This window comes from Phaseolus vulgaris, chromosome 8, assembly GCF_051622355.1.
Source record: "Phaseolus vulgaris cultivar YP4 chromosome 8, ASM5162235v1, whole genome shotgun sequence".
NCBI classification, from domain to species: domain Eukaryota; kingdom Viridiplantae; phylum Streptophyta; class Magnoliopsida; order Fabales; family Fabaceae; genus Phaseolus; species Phaseolus vulgaris.
Genome location: NC_143505.1, coordinates 18,057,919 through 18,074,164, shown reverse-complemented (window position 1 = coordinate 18,074,164; position 16,246 = coordinate 18,057,919). Strand labels below are relative to the sequence as shown.

Sequence of the window (16,246 nt, the reverse complement as noted above, 5' to 3'; positions counted from 1 at the left end):
AATAAAGATGAGGCCCAAGCCCAAAGCCCAAGCCCAAGCCCAAGAAGGCCAAAGCCCAAAGAGCCCAAGTCCATCCCATGAGGGGCAAGGCCAAGCTTTGAAATACTCTTGTATAGTTTTAGGAGGTGTGGTTATTAAATAAAGGTGTGTGAAAATGTAAAATAAAGTCACATTGTCCATGTGACTTAGGAGAGTGGTGTATGTGTAGTTTTTGGGAGGTGTCATAGTAGAAAAAGGTCACACCTCCCATGTGACTTGTTTTTGGTGGGAATTTCAAATGAGTTTATTTGAAATTTCCCACCTATTTTTCAGCACCTTAGGCTATAAATAGAGGTGCTTCCTTTGTAAAATTCAGATTTGAATTTTATCTAAAGAAACTATACTCAAAATTGGAGTGAGCATTTGGAGAGCTTTGAGCTTCTTCTCTAGTCTTATCTTGAAGGACCATGGTTTCCTCAAGTGGCGGCTTCCACACTCATCTAGGAGCATCCATTCTTCTAGTGGCGTGATCATCCAACCATTCCTCCATCTTCATGAGCATTCTCTTCTCCTTCCTTTCTTCTTCTTCAATTTGTTCTTATTGCCTTGAGTTTTGAGTTGTTTTTGTTTCGGTTCCTTTAATTTTCCAGCACCTATTTTCTGTTTAGTTTTTAAATTCTGTTCGGTTCTTTTGTTTTGAAGTTCAATTCTGTTCGGTTTGTTCTTTTCCTTCTCCTTTGTTGATTCAATTTGACAATATTTGGTTCATCCAAATGAGTTTGGGATTTGGTACTTGTTTTGGTGAGTTCTTGATCTTAGAACTATGATCCAACTTCTAAGAAAGTGCCTCTACATTTTCCAGCTCAAGGTGATTCCTCAAAGTGTCAAGAATCTTGTTCTATGTGGCTATTGGAATCACATCACCCTCTTTGCAACACCACACACCTCAAGTTAGAACACCGTATGACTTTGTAGGATTTCACACACACTTACAGTTAATGAAAGTACAATTACAAGAATCTTGAAAGGGATAGAAAACACCTGAGATTACACAAAACAGGAAGCCCTATGATTAGATCTTGTACTAGTGCAAAGCTTAACAACAATCTTGCAAACCTTTTGAAAACTCCTTTCAAAAACAAATCTCAAACTCTATTTCAAACTCTGTAAAACATGTTGTATTGTTTTGAAAGAAATGTTATATTTATAGCACTTGAAATCTAGTAGTTCAAGGCAACATTTAATGATCTAAAATAGTTTTGATCAGACCCAAAAAAGAATAACTGGTTTTCAAAAAGCTGTTATGAAAACACACAATCAACCGGTTGAAAGCACGATTTAACCGGTTGAATTGGTTAGGCAGTTTCAAAAACCTTTAAGCCAACTAAGTGACCAACAACCGATTATTTCGATAATTCAACCGGTTGTTTTTTCCTTTGCTTAGTAAAACACTTTGGTTTTTAAAATAGATTGGGCAAGCTTTGTGCAAGTGACAAGAACTGATCTTTACATGGATTCTAAACATTCTAATCTAAACCCAAACTAAAAGAAGCAAGACTTCAAGCTTTATCTTGGATTTGAAACATCAAAGCTTCAATGCTTAATTGAAAACTCATGAAAGTGATGCATGTTCTTATGGTTCAAAAGTATGCATATTACTCATATTCTTGACAAGTCAAAGACTCATGACCCATGTAAAGTAAGTTGTATATTCTCATCCTATGCATGTGTCTCATATGACCAAATGAACATCTAAACATTTTGTCTTGGTTAAACTTGTTGAGGTTGTCTATGTGCAATGGTATGAATGAATTACATTATGCATTTCCCGTTACTTCAAAAGATTATTTGTTATGGAAAAAATTTCACCTTGCTGTCACAGTAAAACAATCGGTTGAAAGCTCGAAACAACCGATTGTTTTTCCTCTAACACCTATGCATAAAGCTGACATGGTTGCTTACGCATGGTTATAGCTGTTTATGTTTTTCAAAATCTTTTGTGGGTCAAATGTGCATTTAATTTGCCTTTGAATCAGATCATAATGAAATATATTTTGGTCATGAAGGAATATATTCTATGGTTTCTTTGGAAATTTAAGTGCTCTTTATGTATGGTTAAATAAAAAATAAAGGGGCTGTAAAAGCTATCTCTGTTTGGGTTTGATGCACTGCATATTCCCACTGCAATAGATTCTTTTTCTTTGGAAAAACAACTCACTAAAAGCTAATTTATCTTGATTAGCTTTTTCGACTTATATATGTGTGTGGTTTCAACTGAATATTTCACAGAAACAACCCATTGTTTTTCTACTGCCTCACTTGAAACTAGTTGTTTTCACTACTTCTTCACAAATTCAGCTCTGTATCATGGCCTATTCTTCTCCCTCACCAAAAACAAAGAAAACTCGTGCTACCAAAAGGGTTGGACATCTTGAGAATTGGTTTTCGGGTGATGATGAGAAAATTGAAATGTTTCTATATGAGTCAAGCCAAAAAGCAATCAATAACCCAAAATTGATATTCTACAACTGGCTAAAGGAGCAGAATATCAAGGATGTGAGTAATGCTTAGAAAGAACAAAAGCTAAGAAGGTTTTTTGAGATGTCTGGGAACACATATCCAGATCTTGAAAATGTTTTCTATAAAAATCTTCTTATTGATGGTGAGAACATGTATTCTAATGTCAAAGGAGTAGATATGGAGATCACTCCTGTTGTGGGGACTGCTATCACGGGGCTGAAATACACTGGGTTAAGAATCCAAAAAGAGAACATAGGTGTGCTGGAAGACTTCAACAAGATGCAATATTATGTGAGCTGCCTAAAAAATCCTCACCTGAAAGTGAAGGGTTTTTTGTAGGTAACTTAAAACTGGATGAAAGAATCATTTCCTTCATATTGTCATGGATGCTGACTCTAAAGGGGAGTAATCACTCGGTCCTCACTGAAGAAGATCTTTTTCTCATATACTGCATAATGAAAAACATCAAAGTTAATTTGATTCATTTCTTCAAGGAGCACATGCAAAAGCCTATGAGGTTAAGTGATTGTTGAACCAAGTGGTGTTCAAGCTTTGAAGAATCCAAACCCTTTGAAGGATGTTGAAGGTTTGGCTGTGCTTGCGGTTGCTGAGCTGTCTTAGATAGGATCTGGGTAGATTGTTAATGTAATCCACTCTTGATTGAATCCAAAGCATAGGCATTCTCAATCTTTTTAAAAGAAAAGTGTTTTTCAAACTAAGTGAAAAACAACCGATTGTTTTGTCGAAACATCCGATTGTTTTGTTGAAACAACCGATTGTTTTGTCGAAACAACCGATTGTTTTATACTTAGGAGTTTTTAGAAAAGGTTGAAAACTATTTTTCAAATGGTTGAGCTGTTAAAACCAAAACAACCGATTGATTCGTGGAAACAACCGATTGTTTGTTTTGGTACCATAACAGAAAAATGGTTTACACTTTGACTGAGCATTAAATGTTTTTGTAACTGTTTACGTTCCAGTATTTAATGCTTTGACCAATCCTTAAATGCAATGAATATGTTTGTTAAGATTTGATAACAAACAACATCTTTGAATATATTCAGAAAAACAGAATTTGAATTAAGAAGTTTTTTGAAGTGTTTTGAGTTTTTCAAAGAGTTGAGATTGCTTAGAGATTGAGATTGATCAAAGAGTGTGAGATAGGATTTTTGCCATTATTGATTTCAGAATTGCTTCTGTAACAAGTGTAATCCTTGTATTTTGTTGAACAATAATCTTTGTGTGTTTGCTAAGAAGTGTTGTGTGTTCTTGAGGGGATCAAGATTAGCATTCTTAGTGTTGGTGTGTTGGCCAAGAGAAGTGTGTGTCTTGAGGGGATCAAGGTCACTTTCTTGGTTGTGTTGTAAGTGATTTAGGTTTGATTGCTTAGTGGTGTTCCTCAGTGGTTTATGAGAAGACTGGATGTAGCTCTGAGTTTAGAGTGAACCAGTATAAATCTCCGTGTGCATTTTCTCTATCCCTTAACTCTTTAAATTCAGTTTTGTTATTTGTAAACTGGTATAAACAACCGATTGTTTTTGCGAAACAACCAATTATTTTTCTGGTGCTGTGCTTTTTGCTTTGTGTTTTGAAAAACTAATTTCTTAATCAATATATTCTCGAAGTAATTTCAGTCAAGGCTTAAAAGTTTTCGAAATCTCTCTTTAAACCATTCACACCCCCCCCCCTCTAGTTTAAAGCCATACATTCTAACAATTGGTATCAGAGCTTGGTTCTTGAAAGTTATTCAAGTTGATCCAAAAGTTTTTTTTTCTATGGCTGGAAAACAATCTTTTGAGGAAGGTGCTTCAATCTACAAACCACCTTTATTATGTGGATTGGATTACAAATACTGGGAAGCCAAAATGAAAATCTTTGTGGAATCTATTGATCAAGGAATTTGGGACTCAATTGAGAATGGTCCTTACATTCCAAAGTTTAAAAAGAATGGTTCTTTCATTGCAAAACCTTGGTCTCAATGGACCAATGATGAATGTAAAATGGCCAAGCTTGATTGTACTGCTCAAAACATAATAGCTTCTGCACTAGATACTAATGAGTTTTTTAGGATATCAAACTGCAAAACTGCTAAAGAGATGTGGGACACACTCAAGGCTACTCATGGAAACAATGAACCAAAGGAGGCAAGGTCAAAGAGTCAAGCAAGAAGGAAAAGAAGGCAAAACAAGAAAAGCCTCAACCTCTGCTTCATGGCCAGAAAGGAGTATCACTCAAGTAGTGTAAGTTCATCTAACTCCTCAAACTCTGAAAATTATGGTCAATTACTTCAAGATTTTCAAGAAACGCATGAAGAAGCCAACTGATTGGCCCTTTTGAACAATCGGTTAAAAGAAAAGAATAACTGGCTTGAAAACAGAGTAAAATCATTGGAAGAGGAATTAGAAAATTCAAAAACAGATTTTGAAAACCTTGAAATCATTTACAAAATCTCCTCTTGCAAGTGTAATACTCTTGTTTGTGAAAATTGCGAAAATCTTGAAAATAAGGTTCACTATCTTGTTAAAACTGTGGATAAGCTTTCTAAAGGTCAATTCAACTTTGAGAATGTCTTGGCATCTCAAAACTGTGTTTTTGGAAAAGCTGGATTGGGTTTTAACCCACAAAACAAACAAGATAGATTTTCAAAATCATTTTCGAAAATGCCAGAAAAACAACCGATTGGACCATCGAAACAACCGATTGTTACATGCTTTTATTGCATGAAAAGAGGTCATTCTGTGAGGTTCTGTAAAATAAGAAAATTTGTTGTTCCTAGAGGCTTTATGAAGTGGATTCCTAAGTGCAATAAAGATTCAATTGATGAATATAAACAAAATGGACCCACATTCATAAGGGGACCAAATCTTTGTACTTGAAAATCTTCTTTGTAGGAAATCTTGGAGGAGAGCAAGCAACAATGGTACTTGGACAGTGGTTGCTCCAAGCACATGACAGGGGACAAATCAAAGTTCCTGAGCATCTCCTTTAAGCAAGAAGGGCATGTCACCTATGGGGACAACAACAAAGGAAGGATTCTTGGGAGAGGATCCATAGGAGACAAAGACATCTTGGTCATTCATGATGTGCTCTATGTAGAAGGTCTAAAGCACAATCTGCTGATCATTAGCCACCTATGTGACAAGGGATATCAAGTGATGTTCAAGTCAAACACATGTGAAATCTGTCTACCCAACACAAAAGATTAATATTGGTAGGTAAGAGAGTAAATAATGTGTATCTTCTAGATATCTCTTCACCATGTTCAATTGGATGTCTTCTATCCAAGCAAGATGAATCTTGGCTTTGGCATAGAAGAATTGCTCATATTCACATGAATCACTTGAATAAGTTAATTTCAAGGGATTTTGTGATTGGGCTACCAAAGCTCAAGTTTGAGAGGGATCATATTTGTGAAGCATGCCAAAAAGGGAAACAAGTGAAAAGTTCTTTTAAAATAAAAAATGTTGTTTCTTCTTTAAAACCCCTTGAACTTCTTCACATGGATCTCTTTGGACCCTCAAGAACTATGAGTCCTGTTGGAAATTATTATGCTCTTGTTATTGTTGATGACTTTTCTAGGTTTACGTGGACTCTTTTCTTGGAATCAAAGAGTAACGCCTTTTCTGCATTCAAAAAGCTAGCAAGAAGGATACAAAATACAAAGAACTGCAACATAGGCTCTATTAGAAGTGACGATGGAGGAGAATTCCAAAATGAGAAGTTTAGCAAATTCCGTGAAAAGATGGGGATTATGCACAACTTCTCTGCTCCAAGAACTCCACAGCAGAATGGTGTGGTAGAGAGGAAGAACAGGTCTCTTGAAGAGCTAGCAAGGATAATGCTCAGTGAATCATCTCTTCCTAAGTACTTTTAGGCGAATGCAGTGAGCACTTCGTGTTATGTGATGAATAGAGTGCTTATTAGGCCCATTTTGAAGAAAACTCCATATGAACTCTTCAATGGAAGGAAGCCTAACATCAACCATCTTAGAGTTTTTGGCTGCAGTTGTTTCGTTCTCAACAATGGAAAGGAAAACTTGGGGAAGCTTGATGAGAAAGCGGATCTTGGCATCTTCATAAGGTATTCTCTCACAAGTCATGCATATAGAATCTACAATAAGAGGTTGATGACTGTAGAAGAATCAGTTCACATTGTCTTTGATGAGGTAGATCACAGAAACATCCAAATCCTGAAGACCAGAGCTGAAGAGGATGAACAAAGCATCAGTTTGGAGAAGCTGGAAATCTGTGCAGAAAACCAACCGGTTGATTCGCAGAAACAACCGATTGAAATTCTGCAACAGAGTGAGTTGCCCAAAGAGTGGAGGATTCCTAGAGATCTGTCTGTGGAAAACATCATAGGGCAGATAAAGGAAGGTGTCTCCACACGAAGCTCCATCTCAAACTTCTGCAGGCACACAACTTTCGTATCTCAAATTGAACCAAAGTCAATTGATGAAGCTCTTAAGGACGAGAAGTGGGTTGAAGCTATGCATGAAGAGTTAAATCAGTTTGCAAGGAATGAGGTCTGGTTTCTTGTTCCTAGAACAGATGAAATGAACATTATAGGTTCGAAGTGGGTTTTCAGGAACAAGTTAGATGAAGATGATGTGATCACAAGGAACAAAGCAAGGCTAGTTGCCAAAGGCTACAATCAAGAGGAGGGCATAGATTATGGTGAAACCTTTGCCCTTGTTGCAAGGTTGGAGGCTGTGAGGCTACTGCTGGCTTTTGCTTGTATGAGTGGTTTCAAACTCTTCCAAATGGATGTCAAGAGTGCCTTCTTGAATGGCTACATCAATGAGGAAGTGTATGTAGATCAACCACCGGGTTTTGAAGATCATAAGCATCCCAACCATGTCTTCAAGTTGAAGAAAGCTTTGTATGGACTGAAGCAAGCTCCAAGGCAGTGGTATGAGAGGCTTAGCAACTTTCTGCTGCAAATCTATGTTGATGACATCATCTTTGGTGCTACGCAAGATAATTTGTGTGAAGAATTTGTGGCTGCAATGAAAGGTGAGTTTGAAATGTCTATGATGGGAGAATTGTCTTTCTTTCTTGGATTGCAGGTTAAGCAAACAAAGGATGGGATCTTTCTATGTCAATCAAAGTATTGCAAAGAGATTCTCAAGAAATTTGAAATGGAGAGTTGCAAAGAAGCAAGCACTCTAATGCCATCAAGCTGCTACATGGATGCTGATTCTGCTGGAAATAGTGTAGATCAAACCAAATACAGAGGATTGATTGGCTCTTTGCTATATCTAACAGCTAGTAGGTCGGACATCATGTTTGCGGTGTGTCTTTGTGCTAGATATCAAGCAAATCCTAAAGAGTCACACTTCAAAGCTGCAAAAAGAATTCTGAAATATCTCAAAGGAACATCATCTGTTGGATAATGGTATCCTTCTCACTCTCCAATTCATTTAATTGGTTATTCAGATTCTGACTTTGCAGGTTGCAAGCTAGATAGAAAGAGCATAAGTGGCACTTGCCACCTCCTTGGCTCAAGCCTAATCTCATGGCATAGCAAGAAGCAAGCATGTGTTGCTCTCTCTACTGCTGAGGCTGAGTATATAGCTGCTGGTAGCTGCTGTGCACAGATTCTATGGCTCAAACAACAATTAGCAGATTTTGGATTACAAATCAACAAAGTTCCTTTGATGTGTGATAACACAAGTGCCATCAATCTTACCAAAAATCAAATTCAGCACTCAAGGACCAAACATATTGAGATAAGACATCATTTCATCAGGGATCATGTAAACAATGGGAACTGTGAAGTGAAGTTTATGGAGACCAAACTGAAATTAGCTGACATCTTCACAAAACCACTACCAAAAGAGAGGTTCTTTTTCCTAAGAAATGAGTTAGGTATTCTTGATCTTAATAATCTCTCCTAAATATGTGTTGTTACTGTTAAAGTCTATTTGTGAAGACAAATAGGGGGAGAATTAATTGGTCTTGTGAATCCTTATCTGAAACTATTTGATTCTGTTAAAATCTCTGATATAAAACTGGTTTCTGTTGTTGCTGATAGAAACAACCGATTGTTTCGAGTAAACAACCGATTGTTTATCAGATTTTATGTCTTAAATGTGTGAAAATCTAACCTACTGCTGTAAGAAGCATTGGATGGTAGATATGCTATTTTTGCAGGTACTGCTTCAGATTCAATCAGATCAAACACTAGCACCAGGGATTTGTCTTCATCAAATAGGGGGTGATTGTTGAACCAAGTGGTGTTCAAGCTTTGAAGAATCCAAACCCTTTGAAGGATGTTGAAGGCTTGGCTATGCTTGCTGTTGCTGAGATGTCTTAGATAGGATCTGGGGTAGATTGTTTATGTAATCCACTCTTGATTGAATCCAAAGCATAGGCATTCTCAATCTTTTTAAAAGAAAAGTGTTTTTCAAACTAAGTGAAAAACAACCGATTGTTTTGTCGAAACAACCGATTGTTTTATACTTAGGAGTTTTTAGAAAAGGTTGAAAACTGTTTTTCAAATGGTTGAGCTGTTAAAACTAAAACAACCGATTGATTCGTGGAAACAACCGATTGTTTGTTTTGGTACCATAACAGAAAAATGGTTTACACTTTGACTGAGCATTAAATGTTTTTCTAACTGTTTACACTCCAGTCTTTAATGCTTTGACCAATCCTTAAATGCAATGAATAAGTTTGTTAAGATTTGATAACAAACAACATCTTTGAATATATTCAGAAAAACAGAATTTGAATTAAGAAGTTTTTTGAAGTGTTTTGAGTTTTTCAAAGAGTTGAGATTGCTTAGAGATTGAGATTGATCAAAGAGTGTGAAATAGGATTTCTGCGTGTATTGATTTCATAATTGCTTCTGTAACAAGTGTAATCCTTGTATTTTGTTGAACAAGAATCTTTGTGTGTTTGCTGAGAAGTGTTGTGTGTTCTTGAGGGGATCAAGATCAACATTCTTAGTGTTTGTGTGTTGGCCAAGAGAAGTGTGTGTCTTGAGGGGATCAAGGTCACTTTCTTGGTTGTGTTGTAATTAATCTAGGTTTGATTGCTTAGTGGTGTTCCTCAGTGGTTTCTGAGAAGACTGGATTTAGCTCTGGGTTTAGAGTGAACCAGTATAAATCTCCGTGTGCATTTTCTCTATCCCTTAACTCTTTAAATTCAGTTTTGTTATTTGTAAACTGGTATAAACAACCGATTGTTTTTGCGAAACAACCGATTGTTTTTCTGGTGCAGTGCTTTTTGCTTTGTGTTTGAAAAACTAATTTCTTAATCAAGATATTCTCGAAGTAATTTCATTCAAGGCTTAAAAGTTTTCGAAATCTCTCTTTAAACCATTCACCCCCTCTAGTTTAAAGCCATACATTCTAAAAACTATCATTTCCCTTTTGTTGTTCTTATATCAAAATTTCTGCAATATTTTGAAATTGACCTTGAGGAATAACTATTTGAGGTGGTGAAGCCATCTCATGAAATTAACAATGGGTCTCTTAGCAAAATGGGATCCATCAAGGTTGGCAACAAATGGGTGAGTAAAGATGAAGAATAGGTGGATCCTACTTATGAAGATCAAGGTGGATCAGATGATGAACACCAAGTTGAACATGATAATCAAGGCCACTAAGAATCCAAATGAAAAAGCTGCTGGTGAAACATATGGAGTTGGTCCAAGTGCTGGAAATGTAAATGAGTATGTTATTCCTATGTCACCTTTTGATAGGTTGATGATCAATCGCTTGGACAATATGGCCAGTGATTAAATGAACCACTATGAGTTTTGTGCTGCCAGGTTCCAAAATCTTGATGAACAAATTGAAGTTGTATAGAACCAGCTTTTTGAATTCCAGTATGACAAGGATGACTGAAGGATTTAATTCTGGGTTTTTTTTAATTTTATTGAACTGGTTTTTTAATTCTATTTCTAGTGTTTCTTTTAATTTTGTTTCATTCATTTCCTAAGTCTATTTGTAAAGACAAATAGAGGGAGAATTAGTGGTTTCTTGGTTCTAATTTCTACTAAACTATGGTGTGTAAACTACTGTTGCTACACTCTGATGCTCATTGATTTTGCTGCATACTTCTGTTGATACAAACTGATTTGCACACTGTTTTGACTGGTTTTTTTCTACTTTTTGCTTATGCAAAAAACTAGTTTTGTGTGCAAGACCTTTTAAGTTCAAAAACTACAACACAAACAAACAAGGGATTTGTCTTCATCAAATAGGGAGAGATTGTTGAAAAGATGCTTTGATGCCTCCAAATCTAAGTGGAAAGCTAGAAGATCTTGTTCCTGGGTGTGTGAATGTTGTCTAGTAGTTTTTAACTTGTTAATTCAATCCTTAGGATGATCCAAGTTCATTTGAATCTTTATCTTTTTGAAAATATGGGTTTTCTAAAAGGCTGTGAAATTTCAACCTGTTGAAATGTCGAATCAACCTGTTGTTTGAAACTTAGTGGTTTTTAAAATGGTTTGGAAAAGCTTTGCTTTTTTTTTCTTTGGTGTCAGAGAGAATCAACCGATTGTTTCGATAAACCAACTGGTTGTTTTTATGAAAACCTTAACAGAAAAATTATTTTCAATTGATTAATTTGGAAAACAACTCGTTTTCATAACATAATTATGTTAAGTGTTTTAAATTGTTTTAAATGATTCCAACTACTTTTGGTTTTTGATTTAACAGCTTTGACCACTTGATTGAGGTTATATAAAGGTTGTTTAACATTTTTTTAAATAAACTAAGAGAGATTATCAAAAACGTTTTTCAAGATTTTAAAAGCTTTGGGTCATCTCAAGTGTGTAGAATATGATTGAGTTGTGTACTTTTGAACCTTTAGCTTTGTAATACCCAGGTGTATTCTATTCCCTCCTTCTTTGAACACTATACCCTACACGTGTCATCATCTGGGCTGGGGTAGCAGGTAGCACCCAGCCCTACACGTGTCATCATCTGAGCTAGGATAACTCGAGCGTCATTTCCATATTGCATCCAACCCTACATGTGTCGTCATCTGGGTTGGGGTAACTTGAGCGTTATTTTTGTGTAATAACCAGTTGCGCGGCTAAGTCTCCTACTCAAGGAGTAATCTAGCACGTAATATGCTCTGGAACACCACCTGACAAGGCGAGTATCGGATGCAGCAAAGTGCACCATCTCTGTGATATCGCTTGTCGCAAGTGGCACCTTCCTTATTGTTACGCCATGCATGTTCTAGCTGGGGAAACCTTGCCACCAACGAATGTCCACTCTGGGAATCCTGTCGCTGATGGGCAAGTTGTTCCCTTCAACCCACATGCCCTTCACGCCCTATGTTGGCGCAACAATCATCTTACTGAACTTATACGCTTGAACTTACTCTTCTGAGCCTCCAGCAGCTTCAACTAAGCTTACTGGGAGATTCGGCGATGTGCTCCTTGTGGCGATGTCAGACCACCTGATCTTCCATTACGTACTACGTCGATCACATACAAATCCAACGACAACCGACCACGTTCCTTATAGAACGCTAGTTCCACGAATCGGCGACTATGCTCACGTCTGAACTATTCATCTTCCTCTTGTCCACGCGTTCTCCTGAGCACGCCCCACATAGTCACGTGTTAGACACGTCATCATACCCGATGACCTAGTCGATACAGATATCAAGCTACATTTTGTAAGGTGATTGCTAGATGGTATGTGAAGGTAATGAAGGTCTTAACAAATCATAATATTTGATTTGATTACAAAAATCTTGTTAGGTAGCAAATTATTTCATTGTTTGGATTTAATCTTGTTAATTGGTTATTAAGGTTATGATGAACTTAGTGGTAGTTAAAGCAAGTCTTGCTCAAAAGCTGGAGATCTATAAAAATTGGTTCATAAAAATATGATCAAATATCATCTAGCTGAAAAAGGTAATTTGATAGCACATGATTGTTTACTATTTAGGGGTGTCAAGTGAAAGTCTTCTCACACACATGTGGAGTGAAGAATGAATCGTCTACCCATCTAGTTTACTATCTTGTTTATATGTAATGATACATTGACAATCCCATGTTTTTATACAACCACATTACAACTCCTAATACTATTATTTTAATATTTTTTTATATAATTTAATTACAATTTTATCCTTTATTATATATATTTATTTCTAAACTCATCACATCTAGAGTTGTATACAACTCTAAGAATTGTCAAACTATCATTTTTCCTTATGTATTAGTTTGGTAAAGAACACCTCATGTACCTGTTTGGTTAAGTGTGCCTCGTCTACTGTCTACTAAAGAGCATCTCGTATACCCATTTGGTAAAAGAGTGTTTTTTCTACCCATCTAATGAAACATGTCTTGTATACATGCTTGTTTGGTGTTGCATTTCAACTATGTCTTTCACAATGTAGTGTGCCTTTCGTGTTTCCTATAAATCTAAGTGTGAAGCACATGTTTCATGAGTCGAATTTTATTGAGTGATACTTAACATGACTCTTAAAAAGAGTTTGTTATATATATAGATACATTGTGTAAAATATACCATTAGTTGTTAGATTGAGTTGCAAAAATTGATTATGTTAAGAGTGTGAATATTTTATGAATGATAATCCTTGAAGTTCTTTTTGTAAATTGTTTAAGAAAGAAGTTATTCATATTGAATTTGTCCCTAGATGTAGCCTAGAGTTCATTTGAATCACATTAACTAACTCTCTACTTTTGTTTATAATGAACTTGTGCATTAATTCCAGCACTCCTATTCATCTCTAATCTCGTTTTTTTTATGCTTTTTAAGCGTGTGTTCGAATTCAGTTCCTTATTACTTTCAACTTGAACCACGAGGTACATCAAATTCTAGACAAGGATATTGCCTCAAGAGACATAACTAGAACATAAATTTTCTCAAATTATCTTTGGGGGAGGGAATACATCTATAAATTTCTTGAGGAAGGTCAGATATAAATAAAAAAGAAATCGTGAACAAAGGTGCAGTTCTCCCATAAGAAATATCTCCATCTTTTTAAATACCTATGAAAAACAGACAATTTGTGTAAATCCTGAATAAAGTTGAAGTAAAAAATCTGTTGAATGATATGTTAAAACTAGCCATAAGAGAATGAGACAGTACCGAATCATGAATAAGGATCACTTCCATGACCTTGAAGCATCTCAACTACTTGGCTCATGCTTGGTCTTGAATCTCTGTCTTCATTTACACAGTTCAAAGCCACTGTAGTCAACATTTCCATCTTACTTCTATCATAATCAGGTCCAATAGAAGGTTCAATTATTTGTTCCACCCAATATGAGTTGGTGTTGCTTCTTTTTTCTCTCACCCATGCCACTAGCCTCCCATCATATGTCTCTTCACCATTAATTTCTTGCACACTTACTGTGCTTCTCCCAGTTACCATTTCCAAAACAACAATTCCATAGCTATAAACATCCACCTTGGATGTGATAGGCAAGTTCAGAACCCACTCAGGTGCCATGTAGCCTCTGGTCCCTCTGATCATAGAGATGCTTGGATTGTTGGGGTTATTTCTGTTCAGGAGCTTAGACAAGCCAAAGTCTGCTAACTTTGGCTCATAATTGGAATCTAGAAGTATATTTTGTGGCTTTATATCACAGTGTAAAATCCACTCCAAGCATTCTTCATGCAGATATGCTAGAACTCTTGCTGTTCCAATTGCAATGTTATATTTCTTACTCCAATCAAGTTTGTTAGTAGAGAGATTTTCTGCCAAAGAACCATTCTCCATATACTCATACACCAACAACCTATGTTTTCCCTCAGCACAATATCCCCACATTTCAATCAAGTTCATGTGGTTAAGCTTTCCAATGATGCCTACTTCAGCAAGAAACTCCCCTTCTCCTTGTTTAGCATTATAAAGTCTCTTAATTGCTGCATGTCTCTGATCTGATAAAATACCTTTGTACACAACCCCTCCCCCACCTCTTCCAATCTCTTCACTGAATCCCTTTGTAGCCTTTTTCAGCTCGGAGTAGCTAAATTTTCTGAATCCCGTTGCTGTAAGATGGTAGCCCTGTTGATCTGCATCGGACTTTTGGCTGGTCCTAATTAGGAAGCACCAAATCACAGAAACGCAAACCATTTCAAAAGCTCCAAGTGCGGTAGCAAACCACATAAAAACACTCACAATTCGGTTTCCAGATGTTTTTATGTAATCTCTTTGAAGTTGAACTGAACAAACTCGATGATCATGTGCAGTGTCATTAGCAGATTCTTCGCCAGAGAAGCTATAACTTTTGGACACTCTCAAGTATGTTGCTCCTGGGAATCTGGGCGAACGCCTTCCATTGAGCAATTGCGTTTTGGTATAACACTTGAAGGTGATACCCTTTTTATCGTTATAGGAGTACTGAAACCCCTGACAACTGCAATTTTGCAAGCACAAATCTTCACAAGCACTGAAGTTACTAAATTGTATATAATAATTATCATACCCGTAAAATTCAACACCCCGCATCTCCAAGAAGGTAGACTCATTCCTATTGCAGGTGAGATCAAACATGGGTTTGCACCCATGAGACCAATCACTCTGGTTGTTCAATCTGTACCCTGGAAGACACTTACACTTTTTCCCACTCTTACCATCATAACCACACGTGCTGTTGGCTCCACAAACCCCATGAATCAAGCAACCATTAGTAATGGCTTGCCACGAAACATACCATTTCTCTGACACACTCTTTCGACTATACACTCGGAAATTACCATCAGAATCTAATTTCAACCTTCTCTGAAGTATGGTGCCATAATCTGATGTTTTAGAAGTGAAGTTATCTGAGGAATGAAAGACCCCAAAAGAATTCAACACAGCTATTCTAGAGCTATTGAATAAAGTTCTACCAACATCCCAACTTACTCGCCAGGGACTTGGCCAGTAATTGCTGGAAACATCAGGGCCATCGTATACAAGACGAAGAATGTTATCATCGCCGAAAAACAGCTTGTAGAAACAAGATGAATGGTTAGTGTGGCTTCTTGAAGACACCAGTTGTGTGTATCTGGTAAGAGGCTGGCCAGGAACGAGCGTGTCGGTTGGAAAATCGAAACTTTGCCACAGAACGGTTCCTTGAAGCTTGCGCAACACTAGATTGCCATCATCTTTGAGATGCAATTCTACTGGGTCTAATGAATCGGTGTTTGAAGACCAAGCAGTGTTAAGAGAAGCATCAATCAAGAGTATGTTGCCATCGTGTGTTAGGGAAAGTTTGGAGCGTTTTCCGTTCACAGGTTGGTCACGGTTTGCCATCCATGTGACAGTGTTAGGGCTGTGAAAATGAGGCTCCGTGAACCATATTGCAAATGAATATGCGTTATGGCCAATGGCTAAGAAGCCTGCAGAGAAGATAGCATTTGGTGAGATGAGAATATGTTGTGGATTTTCCACAGAGAGGGAAGAACCCATTCTCAATGATGATGAAGAACGTGAAGGTTGGAAGGACAATAACGATGCTAGAAGAAAGAACGTGGCTAACAAAGTCATACTCATATTCAATGCAAGTTATTGGGTGTACTTGTTGAACTACCGTATAAGAAGACAGAGATGCTAATATATACTCAGTTGCACATCTAAAAGGTTTGTTCAGTGGATCAAAAGTTCTGATGGCACATTTGTTGATATGTTTCTCATGAGATTTCACGTAAAAATGAGTTTCTATAAGTTAACAACCCTTTTTCCTGCACTTGATAAAGGAAAATGATACATTGAAAAAACCATAGATTTCCATAGAACTCTTATGAAATTAAATGATA

General features: G+C 36.8%; 1 protein-coding gene across 1 annotated transcript; it reads right to left on the bottom strand.

Annotated features, from left to right (window-relative positions):
• Nucleotides 1-13,383: 13,383 nt before the first annotated feature.
• LOC137827054 (putative receptor protein kinase ZmPK1) lies at nt 13,384-16,018 on the bottom strand. Its single transcript, XM_068633262.2, has one exon. The coding sequence runs from the start codon at nt 15,981-15,983 to the stop codon at nt 13,593-13,595; it is 2,391 nt and encodes a 796-aa protein (XP_068489363.2). The 5' UTR covers nt 15,984-16,018; the 3' UTR covers nt 13,384-13,592.
• Nucleotides 16,019-16,246: the final 228 nt, after the last annotated feature.